General features: G+C 32.3%; 3 protein-coding genes across 24 annotated transcripts; all 3 read left to right on the top strand.

Annotated features, from left to right (window-relative positions):
- The first annotated feature begins 324 nt into the window (after positions 1-324).
- On the top strand, positions 325-5,194 carry LOC107934682 (protein transport protein Sec61 subunit alpha). Of its 5 annotated transcripts, XR_005899741.1 has the most exons (8): positions 458-609; positions 1,642-1,999; positions 2,458-2,685; positions 2,861-3,215; positions 3,298-3,425; positions 3,575-3,710; positions 4,581-4,873; positions 4,976-5,194. XR_005899741.1 is itself a non-coding variant. In XM_016867159.2 (7 exons), exons 2-7 carry the CDS (start codon positions 1,656-1,658, stop codon positions 4,818-4,820), a joined length of 1,431 nt encoding a protein of 476 aa, XP_016722648.1. In that variant the 5' UTR covers positions 325-609; positions 1,642-1,655; the 3' UTR covers positions 4,821-5,194. The 5 variants fall into 5 exon arrangements, 4 of the variants coding, with proteins under 4 accessions (XP_016722648.1, XP_016722647.1, XP_016722649.1 ...); XM_016867159.2 differs by having other exon boundaries at positions 325-609; positions 4,581-5,194; XM_016867158.2 differs by having other exon boundaries at positions 507-637; positions 4,581-5,194.
- Positions 5,195-10,172: 4,978 nt separating this feature from the next.
- On the top strand, positions 10,173-13,274 carry LOC107934652 (serine/threonine-protein phosphatase 7 long form homolog). 4 transcript variants are annotated; one of them, XM_016867132.2, is made up of 7 exons: positions 10,173-10,307; positions 10,519-10,641; positions 11,019-11,078; positions 11,217-11,929; positions 12,008-12,092; positions 12,187-12,709; positions 12,806-13,274. In XM_016867132.2, the coding sequence occupies exons 3-7, from the start codon at positions 11,019-11,021 to the stop codon at positions 13,144-13,146; spliced, it is 1,722 nt and encodes a 573-aa protein (XP_016722621.1). In that variant the 5' UTR covers positions 10,173-10,307; positions 10,519-10,641; the 3' UTR covers positions 13,147-13,274. The 4 variants fall into 4 exon arrangements, with proteins under 4 accessions (XP_016722621.1, XP_016722622.1, XP_040930670.1 ...); XM_016867133.2 differs by having other exon boundaries at positions 10,190-10,315; XM_041074736.1 differs by lacking the exon at positions 11,019-11,078 and having other exon boundaries at positions 10,190-10,315.
- A 1,834-nt stretch (positions 13,275-15,108) lies between these two features.
- LOC121203277 (protein ENHANCED DISEASE RESISTANCE 2-like) lies at positions 15,109-19,779 on the top strand. 15 transcript variants are annotated; one of them, XR_005899724.1, is made up of 9 exons: positions 15,116-15,440; positions 15,656-15,722; positions 15,943-16,124; positions 16,854-16,955; positions 17,827-18,173; positions 18,525-18,700; positions 18,792-18,887; positions 18,984-19,067; positions 19,185-19,779. XR_005899724.1 is itself a non-coding variant. In XM_041074705.1 (5 exons), the coding sequence occupies exons 2-5, from the start codon at positions 16,086-16,088 to the stop codon at positions 19,230-19,232; spliced, it is 237 nt and encodes a 78-aa protein (XP_040930639.1). In that variant the 5' UTR covers positions 15,125-15,722; positions 16,019-16,085; the 3' UTR covers positions 19,233-19,779. The 15 variants fall into 15 exon arrangements, 4 of the variants coding, with proteins under 4 accessions (XP_040930639.1, XP_040930635.1, XP_040930633.1 ...); XR_005899723.1 differs by having other exon boundaries at positions 15,117-15,440; positions 17,820-18,173; XR_005899731.1 differs by having other exon boundaries at positions 15,118-15,440; positions 16,019-16,124; positions 18,126-18,173.

Genomic DNA, 19,779 nt, shown 5'->3' with positions numbered 1-19,779 from the left:
GCCCGGTCCGGCCCATATTAATTTTTTTCTTATTTTATTAAATTAAAAAATTTAAAAATATAATAAATCAAATATATTTAAAAACATAAAAACAAATATTAAAACAAATAAAAATAATGCTAAAACAATTCTTAAAACAATACACAAATTAACAATATAATAAAAAATAGTTATATTAAAAATTTAAAATAATTTTAAAAAATAAAAAATATATATATTAATATATAATTCGGGCCGGACCCGGGCCAAAAAACTCTTACCCGAGGCCCGACCCGTTTTCTAAACGGGTCTCTTTTTTTGCCCTAGCCCATTTTTTTGCCCGGCCAGCTCTAATCATATTATCCAGAAATGGATGGTCGTGCCAAGTAGTACCCCCGTTGACAGATATGACAACAATCCCCGGTCAAACTTGCCGTCTCCTTATCCACGTCACTCTCACAACCCACGTGTCTTGTCCTCATTTGCCCGACGTCGTGTCTCTATTTAAGATTTGAAAAACGGAGAAGTTTATCTACCAGAGCAGAAAAAACGGAGCAGTTTACGGAAGGGACTCTTAAAACCCAGCCAAACCACATACAGTTCCTCCTCAGAATTCACCTACTCTATACGGTACGGTTCCGGCTTTCCAGTGCGTACGGTTCATCTCCTTTCCATTTTTAGATCGTTGATGATGATGATGATGATTATGATTTCCAATTCGTAATTATTGTCTTATTTTGTTTTTTTTTTTTAGCTTTCTTTAATGATATTTGAATCGTGCTTTGTGTCTGTTTTAAAGATTTGATTTGCTGATGGATATTGATTAGGGTTTTGTGAATCTTGACGAAATTTATTTTTAATGTAATGTTCACTGAAAATTGGATTATTTTTTGCTAATTTAAGGATGAATTGTTTTAAGGAAGTGGTGATTTGACTCAGTTTTCTGAGTTTAGATCCCCTTTAGTGTTTTTCAAACCTATATTTTCTTCCCCGTGCATCCATTAGGATTTTTTATTTTGAATAAATATCCTTTAGGAATTTAGGTTAATCTACTTGGGGAACCTTTAGATCGGTTGTTACCTCTCGTTTAGGTAAAGATGTTGATGAGCTCATTGAAGTTTATTGGAAATAATTGGAGAGGCTGGGTCCTTCAATTTAGTTGCGGATTTTTTCTGTTTTGAGGTTCGTTTCAACTCTGAAAACTTGTTTCTTTCAAATAAAATTGAGAGGAGAAATTTGTTTTTATGGATTTAAGAAATGAGTAATCAAAGATGAGGTTTTGTCAGCAGTATTTGAATCTTTCTCTTTTCTGTTTCCAACTAGAGTAAACTTTGCTAGAGTGCTTTAACTTCTCCGTTGTTGTCTTGTTAGAAACTCTTCTACTTTGAGATTTTTGACAATGTTGTTCAGTTTTAACAGGCACTTGCCCTTAATGATGATTTTATAGGGTTAGAAATCATCCATATCATTTCTGTTTTTTCTTTTTTTGTGATTCATTGCTTGAAGAGTTAGAACTATAAACTCCATCAGTCCATCTGTGACAGTTCTTTTGGTGCAAGTGTTGTATTTTGCTACGACTACTAGAGCCGTATTCTATCATTTTTATCAACTTATTTATATCTCTAAATTGTTGGTCCAAATTATTACTTTTTTTTTTTACAGTTGAATAAAACAAGATGGGGGGTGGGTTTAGAGTGCTTCATCTTGTAAGACCGTTTCTTTCATTTCTGCCTGAAGTTCAGAGTGCTGACAAGAAAGTTCCCTTCAGAGAGAAGGTCATATACACTGTGATCTCTCTTTTCATCTTCTTGGTTTGTAGCCAGCTCCCTCTGTATGGCATACATTCTACTACTGGTGCAGATCCATTCTATTGGATGCGTGTTATTCTTGCCTCAAATCGTGGGACTGTCATGGAACTTGGAATCACTCCCATTGTGACGTCTGGACTGGTGATACAACTTCTTGCTGGTTCTAAAATCATTGAAGTGGACAACAATGTCCGCGAAGATCGTGCCCTTCTGTAAGTATCTTTCAAGGGTGTAAACTATGATTCTGTCTTTTACATTATTCAAGTAACTATAGTCACTGAATGAAGATCGGCTATTTTTTTGTTGCTGGCTTTCTGTTGCTCAATATTGGATGGCTTCATGTGTTCCATTAGACTTTTAATGTTATTGGTTGTCAGACTGTGGAATCAGTAATTTTGCTAGGGTAGCAGCTTGAATTTTTTTTTCCCTTCATGGTTGTGCTGTAAAATGCTATTGTGATAGTTTCTTGGAACATGTAATATTGTTTCCATGCAGGGGAGCTTCTTTTGGTTTGCATTGCTCATGCATGCTTACACCTGTGTTCATGCTTTACCTCTTTGAGTTTTTGCTAAGCAATCATCAGGTGGCTTTATATTTTCTTTAAGCTGCAAATTGCTTCTTTAGTTTCCAAGATGTATAATTTTGTATGATGAGTACTCTTTCTTTCCAGAAATGGTGCCCAAAAATTGTTGGGTATCTTGATAGCTATTGGTGAGGCAGTTGCCTATGTTCTCTCTGGGATGTATGGTAGCGTCGGCCAGCTTGGAGTAGGAAATGCCATTCTCATCATCCTTCAGCTTTGCTTTGCTGGTATCATCGTCATATGTCTGGATGAACTTCTTCAGAAAGGATATGGTCTCGGTTCTGGAATTTCCCTCTTCATAGCAACAAATATCTGGTGAGCATTTGTAGCTTTTTATTTTTATCTGTGCTTTCTTAATCTACTAAAGAAGTTGCTAAGGATTCTTATTGTCTTACCACTAATATTATATAGCAGAGTTTGTGGTTCCATGACGTAACCATTGGTAGAATTACAATTGCTAGCACTAAAAAGAGGTTTGATTGACTTGCAGTGAAAACATAATCTGGAAGGCATTTAGCCCCACAACAATTAACAGTGGCAGAGGTGCTGAGTTTGAAGGAGCTGTTATTGCATTTGTCCATAATCTTTTAACTCGAGAAAACAAGATTCGTGCTCTCCGAGAAGCCTTTTATCGACAGAATCTACCAAACGTGACAAATTTGCTTGCTACAGTCTTGATTTTTCTAATTGTTATCTACTTCCAAGGGTTCCGTGTGGTTTTGCCCGTGAGGTCAAAGAGTGCCCGTGGACAGCAGGGTTCATATCCTATCAAGCTGTTCTACACCTCTAACATGCCCATCATTCTACATTCTGCTCTTGTTTCAAACCTTTACTTCATCTCTCAGGTAGTGGAGTTTACTTGTTTACATGAGTATCCATATCTGTTGCCTTCTAATATAATGCATCTAATCATGTGTCCCTCTGCAGTTACTGTACAGAAGGTACAGTGGAAATTTTTTTGTGAATCTCTTGGGCAAGTGGAAGGAGTCTGAATATTCAAATGGTCAATCCATTCCTGTTGGTGGCCTTGCATATTATATCACTGCACCATCAAGGTGATTTGAACCTTTCCTATTTTCGAGCAATTATTTTCTCCAGCTTGGTCTCTACTGCTAACACTTTAGTTGGTTAAGTCAATAACTATGTAATTTGGGAATCTTCCTTATCAACTTATGCTGACATTCCTAGCTATAATGTCTTGCAGCTTAGCTGAGATGGCTGCCAATCCTTTCCATGCGTTGTTCTATCTTGTGTTTATGTTATCAGCATGTGCATTGTTCTCAAAAACTTGGATTGAAGTCTCAGGGTCATCTGCTAGAGATGTTGCCAAGCAGCTCAGGGTATGTGATCTTCTCTAAAAATCTGTCTTTAGATTTACTTTGTTTCTGTAGACTGACTTGTGTTTTCACTGTGCAATTTCATGTTTTGGTTTTACTTATGGGCTAAAAACTCGAAGTAACCCTTTTTGCAGAAAGCATATTTATCCTACCTTGTTTTATTTGATCAAAACACTACAATTATAGTTATACCTAATATGAAATCTGCACTTTGTTGTATTTCTCTTTTCATGAGATAATGTATTTTTATGGTAAATCATAACTGATATAGCTAGTAACTTAGTAGATGGATATAACATAAGATATTTTTTATGTAAACCAAAAGATACTAGAATGCATAAGTTGAACCCACCTCAACTCTTCCATCAATTAGCAACCCATGTCCCGCCTAGAGCCAACCCCCTATTACCTATATCCAGCTTGCCAACTAAGGAATCCAAAAATTGGGAAGGACTGAAATGTCCACATCATACCTGAAAAATTTTATACATCACCCGTATCCTTGGTCACTATCAACACCATCTATGCTTCTGAGCAACTTTTATTTTATGTTAGATTATTTAAAAAGTATCATATCATTCCTGAATATTCTTTAAATTACATAGTCAAGTATTTGTTTGGAGGTATTTTACACCTCAGTGGTGTTGTAATTGTCAATTTTATATGATTGATATCTATATACTACGTGGACTCTAGTTCAATATTTGGATGTGCATGCTTCCCCCCATGGTTCTTTTAGTTTTTCCTTAAACATCGAAGGTTTAAGCTGTGATACCAAAGTTATGAGTAAAGCTGTGCATGTAGATCATCAGCTGAGGTAGCATTAGGCATCATTGGAAATTTTATGAATCATTTTCTTCTGCTATTTTGCAGGAACAACAAATGGTTATGCCTGGCCATCGTGAGGGAAGCTTACAGAAAGAGCTAAACCGTTACATTCCCACAGCTGCTGCATTCGGAGGCATGTGCATTGGTGCACTCACAGTATTGGCTGATCTTATGGGAGCAATTGGGTCAGGGACGGGTATTCTTCTCGCAGTCACAATCATCTATCAGTATTTTGAGACTTTTGAGAAGGAGAAGGCGAGTGAGCTTGGCTTCTTTGGACTGTGAGCTTAGGCTTTGACTGGAGGGATGCTTGTGCTTCTTAGCTTTCGCAATTTTGGGTAAGCTGAGGGATTCATTTCAGGCCTACTTTTGACAAAAGAGTTTACAATTTAGTTAGTTCAATATGTTTTGTTTACACATTTTGTTTTGAGAAATTACAGAAAAAGGGTATTGCCTGAAATCAGTGCTGCTTTTGTCTAGTATACCTCGCAATATATAAGTTTGTTCTATGGTTGGACGCACACGCAATGACAACGCCTCTTATATCTTGTGTATCTTTAGTTGCTTGAGGAGAGCCTTTAGAACTTTGCCTTGGAGTGTGATAGGTTCAAATGTTAAAACTCTATCAACCATCAGTTTAAACAGCCTGGTATTAGTTCTGTGTTTTGTCTCATGGCTCGAAGCAATAGCATGGTGAACTTATCTTATATATCTTGCTACAGACATTGATTTATTTAGGAATTCCAAGACTAATCTGCTTTAGTTCTTATATGGTAAACTTGAGATGTGGAAAGTGATCTTTATCCTTCGTTTTGGTTATAATTTGCAGTAAAGCAATATGTTTGATGAAAAATGGAAAGGAAGTAGGCCAAAATTTGCATTCTTTCTTTCATTTCCCATTTTGCATCATCCTAGTTTAGACTGGACTAACAGGTTAGATAGAAAGATTTACAATGAAATATTGAGTTTAATTTCCATCATATGAACCAACAAAATGGGTAATGAAACCGACTGGATTTCCAGGATCTACTACACTCCAATTCCATGGGTGCAACCTATTTTATAGGTCATCGGTTGAATTATTTCATTTTTATCTTTAATGTATTAAGTAATTTTCTATTATTTATATCTTGCTACAGACGTTGATTTATTTAGGAATTCCAAAACTAATCTGCTTTAGTTATTATTTTGGGAATTAATTCGAAGATATGGTAAACTTGAGATGTGGAAAGTGATATTTATCCTTTGTTTTGGTTATAATTTGCAGTAATGCAAATATGTATGATGAAAAATGGAAAGGAAGTAGGCTCTCTTTCATTTCCCATTTTGCATCATCCTAGTTTAGACTCGACTAACAGGTTAGATAGCAAGATTTACAATGAAATATTGAGTTTAATTTCCATCAAATGAGCAAACAAAGTGGGTAATGAAACCTATTTTATAGGTTATTGGTTAAATTATTTCATTTTTATCTTTACTGTATTAAGTAATTTTCTATTATTTATAATTTAATATTTCTAAAAAGTCTTTTAATGTTTTAAGCAATCTCGAGTAATTTTTTCATGATTTAACAAGTACTTAATTTTTTAATAATCTTTAATTTCCACTATTTATGAGTCACTTATTTTCTAAAAAATCTTCTAATTTTCACTATTACTTAATTACTTGGAAATTATTTTTCTTTATTTATGAGTTATTACATTAAAGGTTACTTGAAACATTAGACTCGTAAATAATAATAAAAATTACTTAAAATATGAAAGGTGTCATAAACCATGAAAAGGTTTTTAAAAAATTAAATAATTCCTATATCTTAAAAATTTATTTTAATACATTAAAAGGTTTCTAAAAAGTTAAGTAACTCATAAATAATGAAAAAATTATTAAAGGTTAATTGAAACATTAAAAGATTTGTAGGAAATTAAATAATTCTTAACGTGTAAATAATAATTTGATAATTCAATTACTTCAATGTTTAAGGTTTTTTCCCTTATCAATGACTTAGATCGTTTTCTTTTTTATCTACCAGTTAAGTTTCTTTTGCCTTATAATAAGTTCATTTTAAATTTTTTTATTTTTTAAATTTTCAATATACATATAAAAAAAATTCTCAAAAATTCTTTATGTATATATATATACACATAAAGAATTATTGTAAGTACACAAATTATGTAGGGCTATGAAAAAGCAAGGTAGGTAGAGGTGAGCTGAGTTGACAGATCCAAATCGAGGACAATAAATACTGGCGCTATGCTATACACCACCTTCCTACTTCCTATCTCATCTCTCACTCATTATCAGCTTTGAATCAAATTACTGGCTTCAGCTTTAATGCTTTACGCACTTGAATTTATTTCTCACTTTTTCAACACTTGTTTATTCACTTTCTCTTGCAAATATCTCTACTCAAAAATTACTAAAATCTATTTTTTAATTAAAAAATTAGTTTTTAATTATATATTTATTTGAATAATTACTCAAGTCTTTTTTCGTTTGTATGAGATAAAAAATATATATATATCATGGAAATTGTTGGGGCTTTCGGCTCTTCCAGCTGCCAGCTTTATAAGTACGTATTTTTCTCAATTTTTGCTTTGCAACGATCAATTTTCAAGCTTCACGGGTCTTTTTTTTGTCTTTCTTTCATTTTTCAGTTGTTTAGGGTTGCAGTAATTTCAATATTCTGTTTGGCTTCACGGGTAGATTCAATTGTCAGGGTTTTACGTCAACAAAGTTGAGCTAAAATTAGCCATTGAAAAAAAATTTTAATTGGTACGGTTTTTTAAAAATTTAGAAAAATAAATTATTTTTAAAGAAAATATATGAAAGCATATTCATCTCGATGTACTTTCTACATAGTTGAGAGGAAAATTCGATCAGCTAGATAGAATTTCTACCAACATATTAAGAAAAGCGTGATTAATTAGACACATTTTCTTTGAAATTTTAAGAAAACGCTTCTAGTTGGGTTTGCTTTCTCAATATGTCAACAAAAAACTCACCTAACTAGATGAGCTTTTACGCACTTTCTCGAAAAACGACTTATTTCTCTAAACTTTTAAAAAACTGACCTATTTAAACAATTAATATTTTTTTTTAACTTACATGATCTATTTAACCACAAAGTTGAGCAGGTAATGCAAATGAAAAAATATATGTATAATATATAATGGTGAAGTTGGTTCCTTCAAATGTGGACTTTACATGTATTTTGCTAAATAATTTATACATTATTTATTTCATAATATCTTTATTTTATGTTTCATATCTTTTTTAAATAAAAAAGAGATATTAGTTACTCCACTATTTCTTTAATATAAATTCATATCGAATGAAAAAAGAAAACAATAATAAAGGGTCAACAATTATTTCTTTTGCATGAAGTATTCCATTTTAAGACCATAAAATCCCAAAATTGCATTTCAAAGAGAGAAATAAAAAGTTGAGACTGTAAAAAACCCTAAAAAAAATATTTCACAAATTGTTTGCTATTTATCTTTTGTTTTGTCTAACCACAATAGCAATCTCTAGATTAGTTCTCCCATCAACATTTTTTTTTCTTTCTTCTTTTCATTTATCACGCATGTCTCCTCTCTTTTCAGTTTATAATTTTATTTTATGAGTATTTTATTATTTTCACAAGTTGTGATGAACAGATGACAGTGTCTGTTATCACTAAAACTCCACCGGTCACTGGTAATTTTTCTTAGAAAGTGTGTAGCTTTTCATTAACTCCTTAATTTATTTGAGAGTATTTCATAATAATAAATAATTTTACGAGTCGATTTGGACCCGTGTTGTCTTAAGTTTTATATGTTTTTTGTTTGTGTTTTCATTATTTAATAAGTCTTCCGTTTTAGAAGTTTTTTTCTACTCTTGTAGCACATTTTTTAGTCTTGCTTATGCATGTAATTTTAGTTTTACAAGTGATTTTCGGAATGATTTTGTTATCATCTTCTCTAGTTTGGTGAATGCTCGATTCTTTTGTCGATTTTTACTCGCCATTTCAAACCATCCGAAACTGATTTCCTTATCGTATTAAGTGTTTGCAATCACTCTAGATGTGTCGTGCTTGAGTTGTGACAAAACCAATTGTCAACATGTAATAATACTCTATTGATACTGAGGCTAAAGCCTTTATTGTGTTAATAGAGTTTGTCAATCATCATCTACGGCGAGTGTTTACTATTTTTTCCCTTAGATTATATGGTTCTATTCATTAAATGAATTAATAAATTTATCTTTTCTAAAAAAAATCAAAAAATTCAATTATTTTGGCAAAGAACCGTCCATATTTCTAATAATCCAAAAGGAAAAGAATATATAATTCTCCATCATTATAACTCTCTTTTCGTAATTTTAAATTTTTATTTCTTTCCCTTTGTTTTGTTTTTGCATAATGTTACCATCCAACTTACCTCAAATTTTCTTGCATTCTGCAAATTTCTATGTTTGTGACATGAATTCCAATTTTTGACAAAATTGTGAAGGACTTGTGAAGCTCAAAGATGGTAATTTCAAATTATACTTTTACAGAACAGTCCATGCCTCTAAGCTTGGATCCTATCGTGACATATATGTATAACTATATAAGTTCTTATACCATCTATAATATATTATAAGTGACTATGTAAACAAATCAAATATGCTAAAATTTTCAGGTCTGATTTTGAAATATTTTTAATATTATTTATTATTGTGAAGTTAAAGTCGAATGGTTAGTTTATCGTTACTTTTGAGAAATGTTTTTAAAAATTGTCGTGGAGAACTGATTTTGAGAAATGTTTTTGAAAAGTTTAGTTTAAAATTTAAGTATTTAGTATTGCTGTTAAAAAAATATTTTTAAAAAATAAAATGTTCATTTTAGATATGGTGTTAAAAATAACAAATAAACATTTAAATAATGTTCAAATTGATTAATAATATGATATTTTAATAAGAATATAGAAAATAATTTCTTATAATTTTTTGTTAATATTTTAAAATACGAAAATAAATTTTAATTTTTTTTAAATAACTAATATTAATTATTTATAAAATTTAATTCGAATATATAAACAATGTTTTAAATATAAAAATATAATCAATAAAATTTTAAACATATAATATTATTTATTTAAAATAAATTTTAATAGAAAAATAATTACATATTTAATATAAATATTATATAAAATATATTATAATAGTTAAAATTGTTATTTGATTTTAAATTACTTTTGCTTTTGGGTTAAAAAGTGCTTTTAAAAAGTACTTCTAATTCAAAAATTGTCGAGGTTGAATTTAAATTTAAATAATTTGATGATTCTAATTGGTTCGCACATCAATTTATTATTATGTCGTAAATGATCACAATTTAATAAATATAATAATTTTTAAAATAAACTAACCCAATCTTATTCACCTCCTCACTCCCCCAAAATGCCATTTCGTGTCTCAACAAAAATCTCCCTCTTTTGTCCTTTTTAGCAATATTAATTAATATTACTTCTTCTGCGAAATTATACTATAAACGAATCTTCTTTTTAAGGTAAGTCGGAAATCTTAGTAATGCTTTCCTTTTTATTGTGTTTCCATTTATTGTTTGATATATACGTTTTTTTTTTGTTTTTTTTATCACAGAAAAAGAAGTTTAAAGTTGTTCAATGTAATGCTACTATAAATAAAGGTTTGTGTATTTGTATTGATTTTAAACTCTTTTTTGGGGTTATATAATGTTAACTTTCGATGGCGTTCTTTGGTTTGTTCATCTTTGTTTCATTGGAGAGCTGATAGGTTAGTAAGTGAGTGTATTTTTTTTTATGTTCATTTTATATATAAATTTATATTTGAATTTCACGATTTAGCTTCTCGGTTTTCTTCCTTTCCAAATATCCTTTCCTTTTTCAAAATTTTCTCTTCTTCTTCCTCACACTTTCTGGGATTTTTATTCCGTTGTTATCAGTTTTCTTTATCAACTTTTTTTAATGATTTTATAATATTACAGGAATTGTTGTGTAAATTAGAAAGAGTGGGAGCTTTCAATTGTCATATCGATTCACGCAAACGAAACAATAAGAAGTGAGGAAGAAGTTAACAGAGGTGAAATTTTGTGTTTGTTTTGTAAGAGGTACGTACATTGGTCGACCATTTTTTTTTTCTTTTAGCTGCAGAATTTGTTTGCCATTTAATTAGGCTAATTTGTTGATAGATGCCGAAAATTTTGAAATTTATCGATTTATGTGATAGTGAAAACGTGCTCTATAGGACGCGTTTTCAAGTCAATGGTAATAAATCCTCGAATGGTCACAATTCCAACAGTTGTAGGATTCCAATAACCATATTTTTTTTCTTATATAAACTCATTCTTTTCAACTCAATTTTCAATTCTTACTTTTTGATTCTCAATTGTTAATTCTCAATTTTTTATTCTAAATTCTCAATTCTAATTTTTTTTAGTTCTTTTCAAAATTCACCGATTTTATTTTATTTCTTATAATTTGTAAGATGGCAAATCAGCTTATTCATTTGGATGATAAGCACATCTCCGCCGTTCAATTACAAATGGTAACAAAATATTATTAAATTATTTAATTTTAATTAGTTAATTATTATGTTGTTAAAAATATTATTAAATTATTTAATTTTAATTAGTTAATTATTATGCTGTTAACATTATTAATTTTTTTATGATTATATACTTAGGCTAAAGATCGGATATTGGAGACGTACATAAACAATTTAAGCGAAGGCGCATCAGATGTCATTTATGGACACTTACGAGATGCAGGATTTTTATACGTGGCTCGCATGCTCGGGGGGACTAAATTGGATCCCACACTTATCAGTGCTTTGGTCGAAAGATGGAGACCGGAGACACACACATTCCATCTTCCCTGTGGTGAGTGTACAATTACACTCGAGGACGTTAGTTTACAACTCGGTCTACCGGTTGATGGGGAAGTTGTTACGGGGCCAGTGCTTAGTACCGATTGGAGTGAAACATGCGAGCAATTATTAGGGAAGGTGCCGAACAAGTTTAAGGGAAGTCGGATCGAGATGAAATGGTTGGAGGACAACTTCAAAACTATCGAGGCTTCAGCGAGTGATGTTGAAAAAGAACAATTCGCTCGCGCGTTCATCTTAAAATTGATCGGGGGTTTGCTCATGCCAGATAAATCTCGAAATCTGGTACATTTAAGGTGGCTGCTACTACTAGCTGACTTAAAAGAAGCGGGACGACTTAGTTGGGGATCAGCAGTGTTGGCGACATTGTACCGAGAAATGTGTAGAGCAACACAACCAGAAAAAGCTAAAATAAGCGGTTGCATGCTTCTTCTTCAATCGTGGGCATGGTATCGATTACCATTTTTACGCCCCCGAGTGGACCTCCCTTATGAATTCCCACTCGTAATATGGTAAAATTCATTTGATAATATTTTTATTGTTTTAATTTTTCATTGTTTTAATTTTGAAATAACATGTTACTTGAATAGGTGGAACAATCCCGCTAGACATAGCGGTATACCGATCGAGCTCGAGGATATTCGACTAGCTTTAGATCAACAAACCGAAGAGGAGGTTAGTTTATGAATTTCAAAGTTATCGGTTTTTAATTCTAAAATTTAAAATTAAACGTTAGGCACGTGCTAAAATTTGGAAATTCGTAATGCAGTTTGTATGGATGCCATATGCGGATCCGAGAATTCAAGAATGCGTCCCGACTGAATTTTTGGCCAATCGCAACATCTGGCACGTTAAAGTGCCATTAATCGTTTTTGCAACAGTTGAGATACATGAATCCAACCGAGTGATGCGACAGTTCGGGTGTATGCAACGTATTCCGTCATCACCCCAAAAGCTCGATGACCTGCACAATATCGACTTGCGGGGGAGACTCGAGGAAGATTGGTCAACATTCCACCAAAAGTATATCGAGATTTGGCAGCGTAGGTATGATTACTTGCCATCACGTGAACCATTTCTCACACCAGAGTTGGCAACATCTCCAGATTACATGGATTGGTTCAGGCATAACGGCAAGCCGTATCTACTGTCGGCTTTAGAAAGGAGTAGGCAACGTCGCCGTAGGAGGCAAAGACGAGGGCCCATCAATCCTAGGTCAGGAGAACATGTCGCGGGGAGAACAACATCTGCTCCAGCTCCACACGAGAACTCGATTGTCGTGCAAGCACCCGGTCAGTATGGTTCATATATTTTTTGTGCTAACTCAATTTATTTTACACAAGCACCATAGCACACACCATCATTCATTGCATTAACACCTTCCCTAGGTGAATATTTCGTACAACCGCCACCCACCATACCGTATTATGTGCCGATACCGCCAACAACACCGATGTATCCGGTATTGTCTACAATTCTCACCTTTTATCCGCAGTCGGCCTATGCGACACCATACAATTATCCTCTGATAGTGTCGCAAATACCCTCAACAACGTTTTTTTACCAAGGTGGGTCATCCTCGCAACCGCCGACCCATATAAGAGGGGATGTACGATGGGCAACTAGGACCCAGACGCAATCAAGCACGAAGGAAGGAGATGAAGTTGGCGATCAACATAGATGTGCACGGGAAGATGAAGACGAGGACGATGAGGAGCCACCAACCTAAACAATGCAAAGAAACCCTAGGCATGCCCGACACCTACCTAATTGTGGCACACATTCAGGACATCGATAATTATGTTATTTGTAATTTTTTCCAAATTAATTTCAATTCCAATTTTAAATCTAGAAAAATGCTTTTAATTTATATTATGATCACGCAAAATTTACGAATAAATAATTTTAAAATTATAATAAAAACGAATTCCACGTGAAGTGCCTATAATATATATAATAATCACTAATTTACTACTAGTTTTTGATATATTGACGTATAATTACTGGTATTTGATTCGTGTTTGTCTTTTCTATCCAAAAAGCATGATTAGTTTAAAAAAAATTAGAAATGACAAACAGGGAGAAATCGTGAAACATGGATCATCCAATGCATTCAAAGATTAGGTAACTTTCATAACTGTCTAATATTCTTTTGTTTAATTCTCTTATTACCATGCCTTTTAAGTATTTTTGTTTAATTCTTTTAGTTTAAGGATAAATATTAAAATTATACATAAATTATGGTTTAATGTGTAATTTTGTACATAAATTTTGATTTTGTGTAATTTTATAAACGAAATTTTGATTTGATTCAATTCGTATAAATTATTATCACAATTATCTATATAACATCATTTTATGTTTATATATTATATACATAAATAATTATATTTATCCAGTATAAAAAATAATTTGATGTATTTATTTAATTGTGTATGATCAAATCAAAATTGAAGTTTCAAATATACATTTGAACAATAATTACAGGACAAATATATAATTACACATTAAATTAAAATTCATGTCTAATTTTAAAATTTATCCTTTTAATTTTTTATAGTGACATACTTCAAGTTCAAGAGCAAATTTTAAATATTATCATATGTTTATTTTTTAATAATTATTTTTTTACTTTTACAAACAAATTTTATAAATAAAAACTTATATCATTTAATTTAAAAACTCTACTTACAATTTATATATTACAAAAGAAGAAGAAAGAAGAGTCAAATCCCCAAAACTAAAACAATAGATCTTCCACCTCTTTGATTGGCCCTTTAATGTCATTTTCAATAGGAAAAAAGAAGTAAGCTAAGATTGAAAATTGAGAGTGAATACAAAATGTTTTAAAAAATCTAACAAGAAAAGCAAAAGTTAATACTTTTTTTTTTAAATTTTGGCATAAATTTGTTGGGCCCTCTTTAATGATGTGAAAGACCTGCAATTTTCTCATACAAGATTTGTGGTCGGTAATATTAACAAAAAGAAATGATTTTTGGGTGGTCTTAGATTGACCAAAGCTAATCATAATCAACAATGTAAAGCAAAGATATCTAAAGATTTTTATACCATGATTTGAAGTTAATGCATGTTCCAAATGACATGATTAAAAAAATGTAAAGACAGTGAATGATTAAGACACCATAAATGTAAATTATGATCATGATATTAAGTGGTTAATTATCATTAAAACATAACATCATTTTTGCTATTCTTGTGCTTTGACAAGACATTGATGTTAATTCCCTTTTTTACCTTTTATTTTTCTTGGTTGATGATCATAGTTTCTGTTTTTTTTATTAATAATGATCTAAAAATAGATATAAGATGTCAAAATTTGATCCCTTTAGATTTTCAATTAATTTGTTTTGAAAAAAATAAATTTTTTTTAAAAAATAGATCTGGGACGATGTAAGTTAACAGTGAATATAAAACAATTATAATAATTATTTGTCTCACTTCACCTTTCTCATTATAAAAAAATATTAATTTTCTTTATATATATAAAATAATAAAAATAATAAAAATGTAATAATGTATTATAAAAAATTTTATATATTTTTATATTTTTTATAATAATCAAAACTATAATCTAATGCTTCCTTTACCACTAGCATCCGCTTGTGGCAAAGGTCTACGAGTCCAAGGTGGCTCATCCAACCACACCTCCCCAATACCCAAACCTTGCACTAACACCATGTTTGGTTGGGTGTATTGGCTATGCCAATACACCCCTAATCGGTGGGCCCCATTTAATCCCACTTCAATCCTCTGTTTGGTTCAGGGTATTGGCTAATACCCGTCTATTACATTACACCCCTAATCCCCAAAATCCACCGATTTCTATTACGTTCCTCTTTCTCAGATTAGGTGCTGCTTGAGTTTTAGACCCTGTTTTACCCTCCTGCTTCCCCTTTCCGTCTTCTGTTTCTTCCTTCTGTCTTTCTTTTGCTGAAGATTACAATAGAATCGACGCTTGGCCTTCTCAACCTTTTATTTTCGGAGTTTACTGCAACTGGAAAGGTAAATTCATATTTCTAACTCTCTTTTGCTCTCAAATTTATATGGATTCCTGTATTTTAATTAGCTTAAGTTCCGAGTAGATTTCTATTTCTTAAAGGTTTTTGTTGCTGGTGGAAATTGGAACTCGATTGCTCTATTTGTGGACTGATGTAACCTATTCATTATCGTTTTCTTGAAAAACTCTATTATTGATAATCTGCTCTCAACTTTATCAGGAAAAACCAGTCAAGCCGAAGCCTGCACCTGCGGCCATCTCAAGCACAGCTTTGAAGCAAGCTTCAGGTTCTTTATTTTCTTAGTTCTGTATTTGGAAAGATCAACCTGCTTTTATCTTTTATTTGAAAAAAGGAGATTCTATCCAGGAAACATTTTTTATATTTATGCCTTCTCTTTTTCTTTTTCTTTTCTTTTTTGGTAACAATAATATCTTATAGCTTAAAAGATATTCTATCATTGATCCTTTTGTGAGCTATTAAGTATACTAAGAATTAAGTCACTGCAGATGCAGCTGAAAATGCAAGTAAGGAATTAGATCTTAGTGTACCTCCTATTCATGTTGATCCAAGTCAATTCAACAGTGTTCTCCATAAAGGAAAGGATGATGCTGACACAAATTGTTGGACTTCTCCTGATGGTGCGGGATTTATGATAAGAGGACAGACATACTTAAAAAATAGTGCCAAGGTGAGGTTTTCCTACCCTTGTTAATCATTTGACATGCATTTTTCATTGTTTTTATTTGTTCTGAGTGCACTCTTATCATCTTATATCATCAAAGCATGAAATTAAGAGTATCTGGTTTATTATAATGGAAAATTGAGATACAAATTGGAATGACAGTTGTCTGCTTCGTGTGTAGTTCTACTCATTCATTATGCTCTCATCCTGAGTTGATACATATGTTTCTATTGGTCAGTTCATATTGATTCTGTTAGCTATTGGTGTGATGCAGTTTCATTTACCTAATCTTGCCAGGTCTGGTTTCTAAATTGGATTAAGAAACCAAAATCGACTTTACATTTATAGTTTTACTGGTATTTCTGTCTTACCTTGTATTCTTTGTTTGGTTTCAAGGTTGAGACCCTCTCATTCAGTTCAGTAGTTGGAAGTTCTTTGTTTGAATCATTATTATATTTGGCCCATTTATTAATTTTAGATTTCTTAATGTATGAGTTCTTTGATTGCTTTTAACTATATTTATCTTGCTTAATGAATTCTCTGCTGGACAAGTAAAGTTTCAAATACAGAAAATGAGGAAGCATGATTTTTCCTATGATGAAAATTTTCCTTTTACTTTATAGCTGACAGTCCTCTTCCATGGTTTTATTATATCTGTAATTTCTTCCTCGCATTCCTTGTTCTTGCCAATATTCTGTAAAGAATCAATTGAGTAACCTACAAGTCTTTTCGCAGATAATGGGTGGAAATCCCCTTCTCAAGCTCATAGCTGTTGATTGGTTCAAAGTCGATAAAGCAACAGATAAAATTGCATTGCATCCAAAGAGTCTAGCTCAGGTATTAAACCGGCTTCGTACTGTTTCCCTTTCCTTGAAGGTGTCAATGTTATGAAAGTCATGTGAAAGTTGCTTCATTCTTAGCAAATTTTCTGCTAGGATTGGTTTCTTTTTGTTATTTACATTTTTCAAATTCTTTCCAGTAATTTCTTTGCAGATTAGCCATGCTAATATAATTTTATGAAATCTTACTATGTGCATTTTACAGTCTCAATTTTGAGTGCTAAAACCTATAAAATGAACTTATGGCTTTCCTGGTTTCACTGTTTTTCATGCTATGGCTTAGCCATTGTTATGCTAAAAGAATACTCTTATTTTTTTATTTTAAGCAAAACATTATGTATTTTCTTGGTTTTGTTTATAAGATGCATCTTGTTCCTAGAAAGTCCCCTTTAGCCTTGCTTATGTTTGAATGAATAGAGATTCATGTATCAGGAAGTCAATTTGCATGCTTGTTACTCCTTTTTTACGTGAAATAAAAAGATGCCTTCAGTAGTGCTTTTATTAATTTTCCCCGAACTCGATTAGTATTTTAGACTGGATGAAACAACTATCAAACTTTTTGGTTATCTCAACAGTATTTAGTTCCTTCAATTTCCATTTCTCAAACCATTTATATTTCTTTATCTAACAATAAGAAACAAGGCGATTACCAACTTTCAACGCATCTCCCTTACCTTTTCCTTGATTTCGTTAACCCCATATTTCCCAAATCGTCTGTTTCTTGTCCTGTCATTCTGGTATATCCACACAGCCATTGCAGCATCATCATCTGAACTGCAAACATCTTCTATGTATTATGAGACTTAGCTAAATAGCTATTGAAATGCCTGGTGGATCCATAGATTTAAGAATTTTCTTTCAGTTTGCAGATTTTAATTCGAGAATGGACTGTTTCTACATAGGACAATTTAGCAAATGGTTTGCTACTCCTACAAGCTGCTAGGGACTTTATCATTTGTTTTGGGACAGCCACACTATCTATTCTTGCATCTATGTACTCCTAATGTTGCAGACAAATAGCACATCATATTCTCTATCACACTGAACAAAAATGTTCCTTCACTGTTGGAAAAGGCTGATTCGAGAATATTGGAGGCATCGTGAATGATTTTGCTTGATGGAAAAACATTTTTATGAATTATGACCTAACTGCTATTTTCATTTTCAGTCTGATGCCGGAAAAAATCTTCCATTTATCCTTGTGATTAATCTCGAGGTACGCATGTGGATGCATTTCTACCTCCTTTATCTGCATATTTATTTAAACAAAACTGTCAATACATTGGAAATTTTTACAATTGCATAAGATGGTTATGAAAAATGATTTCTATTTTAAAAGCTTAGTCCTGCAGAAAACTAACTATTAAAAGCTCAAAGTTGTTTGCTTAGGACAAATAGGTTTGGGATCGTTATTGGTAATGACACTTAAGCCATATTTCTGAACACAAAATGATGTTTTCATATGAAGAAATTCTAATCCTGAAATAGCCATGTAATTAAGTGGATGATACGAAGATTAAAGTTGAAAATTTTTAACAAATTTTATTGTTCTGGATGGTCAATGCAGATCATGCTCTGACCTTCAGATTCACTTCTAGTTTCCACTTTTCTCCCAAACATAGTTTGGTCCTCTACTATGCTGCTGAAAGGCCAGTGAGGAAATATTCTTTACTGGAAAAGTTTGCAGATGGAACGGATCAATTTCGTGATGCAAGATTTAAACTGATACCAAGCATTGTTGAGGTATGAAATTGTATATTGTAAACATCTCACCTAGTTGTTATCTATTGCTCTAATGCTAGTGAAAAGCTCAGTTGTTTCTAAATGTTCAAAGGGGTATTGGATGGTCAAGCGTGCAGTTGGAACAAAAGCTTGCCTACTTGGGAAAGCTGTTACATGCAAATACTTCAGGCAAGACAATTTTCTGGAGGTAATGCACTTGTGGTTTTGCTATTTTCCTTGCCTCGGTCTTGAGGCCTACATAGTATCAGGATCTATAAAGTCTTTTGATATCTCTATATTGCAGAGTGTGATGATTACATCCATGCTTTCGTTGCATATTTTGATGTTTCGTTTACCAAATGCCACAAATTGATGGGTTTCTCTACAGGTTTGTATCTACATCAAAATTCTCCATCCTTTGTCCTTTCCATTTTATCTACGAATAGAAATCAGCAAGCCAGCCTAGAAGAACTTTGCCTTGGCTAATGGCAAATACAAAATGCAGGACCAAGATCGCGAGCTACCCATTGGAAGCAAACAGTCCTATATCTAGAGGATGTGTTAACCATCTGTGAAGGGGAGACAATAATTGGGAGCATGACTGTTGCACCAAACAAGAAGAATCCCCGAGACGTTGATATAATGGTTAAATATTCATTGAGCGGACGACGTTGTGTGGTTTCGAGAGTTCAATTCTATAAGATGCGCTGATTTTGTTGCAGAGTATTTCATCACCACTACTAGCTGTAGGATACCTTGTTTGCATGTTCCTCAAATGTTTCACCAACATTTTTTTAATTCCTTTTCTACTTTCTTTTTTCTCGAAAGGTTTTCCCTGAGAAAGAAAAACACATAAGATGCATGTACTTCATTAACTCAATCCAACTGTTTTCTTCTCATGTATGCTTCATATTGAGTCTTGTGTTTTGTGCTGATGTGAGGGAGCATATATACAAATGACATTGGATGTATGACATAGGACTAAATAGATTTTGAGCTTTGACAAGCTGCTTATAAGCATTGTTTCTTATAGAAGAAACACATTATTGGAGAAAGCTTTTGAATCTCCCAACTATTGGATTTGGGTTTCTTTTTGACAA

The sequence above is a fragment of the Gossypium hirsutum genome, chromosome A01, assembly GCF_007990345.1.
Source record: "Gossypium hirsutum isolate 1008001.06 chromosome A01, Gossypium_hirsutum_v2.1, whole genome shotgun sequence".
Lineage (NCBI taxonomy): Eukaryota > Viridiplantae > Streptophyta > Magnoliopsida > Malvales > Malvaceae > Gossypium > Gossypium hirsutum.
This window is presented reverse-complemented; position numbering and strand designations above follow the sequence as displayed.